Raw genomic sequence first — 5718 nt, forward strand, 5'->3', positions numbered from 1 at the left:
TACATTACTAGTCAATATTTATTGGTTTTCCATAGCAAGAAAAACTAGATCCTTCTAAATATGCTGTGGAATTCTTGAACAACAGGGACACTACAGAACAAAAATAGGATCTTCAAACACATCAAAGAGAAATGACAACAGTAGCATTTTAATTGCTAAGATCAGCAAATTCTGTAGACAAGAATATTCCCTTCTTCTGGACACAGATACTTGTCACCAGATCACCCATGTTCCAGCTCAGGCGCTCTGACTGGGGGATTCATCACTGGGCGATACCAATCACCCCGCAGGCCAGACGCCCCCCAGCATTGCCCGTTTTCAGGCTCTCGTCGTCTCCCCCTTTCCCCAGGTCATCGGCCTTCTCGTGGATCTGCAACAGACCGAGCGGACAGCTGTCTGACTACGAAGTGAGGAATCCACATTGAAACCAAATGACAGAGCGGGCCGCAGAAAAATGTGAAATTCTTATCGTTATACACACGGTCAAATACACAGAGAGTTCCAGGTATAACTGTAAGCAGGAAAATCTCTGGCATGCACCATCACAAATCTGTTTCAACAGGGTTGCAAATGAAAGGCTACAATTTTCCCTACAATTAGCTGAACTAGGATTTCAAAGAACTCACAAACCGAAAGCCTTGTTTACATCAAAGCTTTTAGTGCACTCAAAGAATGTGCATGACGTTTAGCTGCTACACTAGGTTCTCATGGGTTCCATTCCTGATCCATTAAAACCAAACTTTTTAGTAATACGGTGATCGCACAAACAGCTTTGGTCTTTAGAGACGGAGACAACATGATGTCGGGGGGGGGGGAAATCACCATTAAAAAGGGCTAACAGGAACACAAAGTAAAGGAATACATTACCATAATATTGAAATACTATGCAGCCGATGTTTAAACACAAAGCAACAAAAGGCATTACAGTATATGCAGAAAAACAGAACTAAGTGAAGAAAAAACGATTTTCTACATTCTAAGAATCCAGAAGCTTAAATCCTCCAAAATCCTTTCCAACTTAAACCTTAAGGTAAGGAACTTTCCAACCTTAACCTTTTAGTCAAGAGAAAAGCAACACCAGTCCGTCACTTACCACCATAGTCCGTCCAATAATGGAGAATTGTCCAGTCAATGTGATGTGCTTGTCCTCAATGTTAATGTTCGCTACTTTATCCTCTCCAGCAGTGACATTGCCAAGATCACCCACATGCCTGAAACAATGCAACGCTTATGAAAAACATTAATATACTCAAATGGAAAAAAAAAACTAATATTGTCGCAAAACAGGATAACATTTACCTTTAGGTTTCTCAAATATCCAAGATGATCTACGTCCACCCCCCTTTCTCTTTTAATTCCCCATGAGGTTGCTTAGATCAATATTCCATAAACACCTAGTCACTCACTCGTTTGAAGGCCTTAACATTTCTGTCAGTTAGGGCACTGCCCTGCAATACAGTCCACTTTAGCAAAGTTGATTTTAAAATTTCCTAAAGCCTACAGATATGGCACAGATCTCTCAAGGTCATCACAAACAACAGTTATGTGCAAAACCCAACAAAAGCAAGATAAGCTTCTCTATTATGGCACCGGGAACTGCTCAACAGGTTACGTAAGGTTATGTTATATGATTAAAGCTCAGATTCCCAGTATTAGAATGGAGCTATTATTTACTTCATGCAAGTCATTGTCTGATTTGGGGAACAAATTTACTAGGAACATCCCCCCCAACTTCAATAAAACCCAGTTACTTTTTTATGCTTTTACTTAAAAAAAATCTGAATGAAAAGTTGCATTATTACAAGGTCACTCATTCTGAAACTCACAGAAAAGCAGGGGAAACAAAAATATACACATACAAAAACTATCTTTTCTTTTCCCCCAGAAGTTTTATCCATGGTCACATATTTAAGTCCACATGTAGTTACATTTTTCATTAAAGCACATGCACTTTTACATTATTAAAACTCCCTTAATGACCTCATCTACTGTACATGAAATTTCCCTAGTAATGAGAAATCTTCAAGCTTAATATCAATACATAAAGTTTCAAAAACAGCACCGATTACAAAAGATGAATAACAAAACTGGACTGTCCTGATGTTTTTAAAAAAAACATAAAAACAAACCCTGGATTTCTTCCAATTCTTAGACTCACCTGTTTTCATCGTGAGGGCCTCCATGGGTTTTGTTGTGTGGATTATAGTGAGGCCCAGCACTTACACAGCCTGGAAAGTTAAATAAATATTATTCAAGGAGGCCTTGATGATTCACTTGGTGGAGCTAGATGCTAGCAACTATTTGCCAGTATTTTGCTCCATCTATGTTTCCTTCAGTCTTGACAAGCTTCCCACTGCTCGCTGATTAAGTGGCAGAACTGCAGGGATGGTGTTGATTGAGTGATGCATTATGTTGGGTTTGTATCAGAGGTAATACTTTGTTATTTCTGCAAAATCGTTTGACACACGTTTGACATATCTGCTTTGTTGCAAATCCCTAGTAGGCTGCTCAGTTTGGAGAGACAGCCTGATTTGCTTCTTAATGATTGACCACACTATGCTCAAAGAGATATAATAATAATAATAATAGCTTACACTTATATAGGACACTCCACTTAAAGTGCTTTACAGTTAATGGGGACTCCCCTCCACCACCACCAATGTGCAGCATCCACCTGGATGATGCGACGGCAGCCATAGTGCACCAGAACGCTCACCACACATCAGGTATCAGTGGGGAGGAGAGCAGAGTAATGTAGCCAATTCATAGAGGGGGATACTCCCCTACTCTTTTCGAGAAACACCCTGGGATTTTTAATGACCACAGAGAGTCAGGACCTCGGTTTTACGTCTCATCCAAAGGACGGCACCTGTTTACAGTAAAGTGGTCCCTTTCACTATACTGGGGCATTAGGACCCACATGGACTGCAGGGTGAGCGCCCCCTGCTGGCCCCACTAACACCTCTTCCAGCAGCAACCTTAGTTTTTCCCAGGAGGTCTCCCATCCAGATAGTGACCAGGCTCACACCTGCTGAGCTTCAGTGGGTTGCCAATTGTGAGTTGCAGGGTGATATGGCTGCTATATAAAGGGTCCTTGAAGATTTTTTTTTATACCCCTCTTCTGATCTGCGACTTTCTAGAACTTTATGTCTGAGTCGTATGGAAAGCTCCTCAGTCTTCATGCTTGAATCTTTGCTTGAAATTCACTACCTGATTGAGGGTCGATACAGATCTTTCAATCAAAACTTTTATACGACACTGGATGCTCTTCAGTTTAAAAACTGAAATATTTTCAACAAAATGACAAACGTTTTCTGCAAATAAAGGAAATGTATACCAAAGACAGTAGTGACACAAAGAGTACAAATCAGGTTTGTAGTGTCTCGGCAGCAAATCTGCTTCTATGAAAAAGACCCAAGTATTTAACACCTACCATTTGTGTTATCTCCAAAGGCATGCACATGAAATCCATGATCTCCCGGAGCCAGACCAGAAATCTTCCCAGTCACTTTTACTGGTGCATCACCATTCTATCAGCACAAAAAAACAAAGATTGCATGAAACAGGTCTGCTTTCCACACAAATGAAAAACGTTTAGAGATCTCAGGTTTAAGCCACAAAATCTACACCAGCACCATATATTAAGTCAATGGAAAAAACACTTGAATACAGGTGCACACTTCGTCACTTAATGGATGTAAATAAGGAATTATCTATGAAAGGCTCAGATTTACCCAAAAGAACATTAAACACTTAAAACAATCACATTTCTTGGTCACGTTATTATCATGTGGAATTTAACTCGAATCCATCCATTTTTGTTATTTCCTCACTAAATAAAAGAAGAAAAAAACAGTAAATATTAATTCAGTTCTTTTCCCTCCCTCTGCAACTGTCTTTGGTTTTGAAATAAGGGGATATAGTTTTATTTTAGAGTGCCGCCTTACTTGGCTTATTGAAGCTTGACATCACGGAATACAAGACTTGTCTTGACAGCATACGATAATAATGACAATGCAACTTTTAAACATCTACAAATACTCCTTAAAATTGTATTTGAGATCATGCGCAGTACATTCCAAAGCAGAATTTCATGGCGCTTTTTTCGTGCGACATCACAGTATAGTGTTGAAGAACAATACACTTTAATCGTTGTGTTCATTGCACCACACAGCATGCAAAAAAATTAACCTTACAGGTACAGCTGCATAAATTAAACCAAAACTCGCTTCGTTCCTTGTGGAAATGCACCACGGAAAATAGAAAGTGGACAAACCAGGCGGATATGGATCTGGCTCTTACGCTTTAAAGAACAAAATGACTCAGCACAAACGCTCAATTTCTGATATTCGAGGTGCACCTCTTAAACTGCTTCACAATAAAAGCTAAGCAGCATTAATTTACCAGCTTCAACCGCTAGCAATGCTCTTTGCCCCGAAGTGAGTTATGCAACCAATGTGCATTATAACACAGTTGGCATAACGCCATACACCTAACGACACGCAAGAAGTAGAATTATAATCATTTTATACAGAAATTGCAATACTACACCTCACAACGTCTATACCTGTCAGGCTTTAGAACACAGATCTGCTTCGGTGAAAAAGCTTAAAGAGAAGTTTTTACGTGCATCGAAAACAAGCCATGACAAGAAAGGTGTGCACAGAACAATTAAAAAAATGTATTATAAAAAACGACCAATCTAGTGAAAACGAACAAGTGACAACTGGTATTCAAAGAACTTGAACTTCGTTCAAAAGAGGACGCAGATATTGAAGTTCAAGCGACTAAATAGGGTCTCATCCTAGTTACCTAAGGCCTTGCGATCAAAGAAATAACCATCCGTGTATTAACAATGCGAATACCTGCTGCTCAAAGTGGACAATCCCGGAGACTTCACCGCTGCCTTTCAGAACACAAACTGCCTTCAACACCATGTTGCCTAAACACAATTAGCTAACACACACCCTACAACACTCCGTAGTGTCTTGCTAAAATGCCGCAGCCTACGACCCAATCCAGCGCGCACCCAATCACAGCCAGAACACAGGCTCCGCCTGCGCGCATGCTCGGAGGTTGCACGGCAGGCACGCTGCCGGAGGTTCGAGTGGGTGTTAATAACCAAGTTGTGAAAAACATTAACTAGATAACTGACTGATATACCATAATAAAAACAAGCCGTCATTCAAATAGAGCAATAAGTAAAAACAAATGTCGAAAAAAACAACAGTGAGGGGGGCGTACACTGCATGTGCTATGCCTGTGCTGAGAAGAACAAAAACTGTCCATGCACTCCTCTCGAGCGGCATTTTATTATTTTTTTTAATTTCCTGCTTGTGTAATCAGTGTAAAAGAACTCCCTACCACTGTAAATAAGAAACCCGTCTTCCAACAATGGTGCAGCCTCTATAGGGAAAAGTGATATAGGCTCACCATGGCTCTAGCAAAGGAGGTAGGATAGAATGCTTGCTACATCCATATCCTTCCAGAAAGAATGCTGTTTTAATAGAAAAACTGCACCTGGATAGTACACACAATGTACTTTGAAATTAAATCCTCCATTTACAGCGGCAAAGTATGACAGAGAGGCTGTTCACCTTCTCACTGTTACTTGGCTGTTAGTGGCTTTGATCCAAGTAGCCAGTTAAAGACTTCCTGTTTGTTGGAGTGACTCTGCACACTCGGCTAGTTTTCTGTCACACAGTGTGTTCAGAATCC

At 40.3% G+C, this 5718-nt stretch overlaps 1 protein-coding gene across 1 annotated transcript; it reads right to left on the reverse strand.

Moving 5' to 3' along the window:
- sod1 (superoxide dismutase 1, soluble) lies at positions 1 to 5059 on the reverse strand. The gene is made up of 5 exons (XM_088920099.1): positions 4866 to 5059; positions 3434 to 3530; positions 2159 to 2228; positions 1094 to 1211; positions 1 to 370 (listed from the first exon to the last, which is right to left on the reverse strand). Exons 1-5 carry the CDS (start codon positions 4935 to 4937, stop codon positions 263 to 265), a joined length of 465 nt encoding a protein of 154 aa, XP_088776225.1. The 5' UTR covers positions 4938 to 5059; the 3' UTR covers positions 1 to 262.
- Positions 5060 to 5718: the final 659 nt, after the last annotated feature.

This window comes from Atractosteus spatula, chromosome 7 (genome assembly GCF_055471065.1).
Source record: "Atractosteus spatula isolate fAtrSpa1 chromosome 7, fAtrSpa1.hap1, whole genome shotgun sequence".
NCBI lineage: Eukaryota > Metazoa > Chordata > Actinopteri > Semionotiformes > Lepisosteidae > Atractosteus > Atractosteus spatula.

What these genes read in the sequence shown, in the direction of transcription:
- sod1 (XM_088920099.1), bottom strand. Translation starts at nt 4,937, where the DNA reads ATGGTGTTGAAGGCAGTTTGTGTTCTGAAAGGCAGCGGTGAAGTCTCC. An exon ending in TTGTCCACTTTGAGCAGCAG is followed by an intron (nt 3,531 to 4,865) that starts GTATTCGCATTG and finishes TTGTGCTGATAG; the next exon opens with AATGGTGATGCACCAGTAAA. An exon ending in TTATTGGACGGACTATGGTG is followed by an intron (nt 371 to 1,093) that starts GTAAGTGACGGA and finishes GGTCTGTTGCAG; the next exon opens with ATCCACGAGAAGGCCGATGA.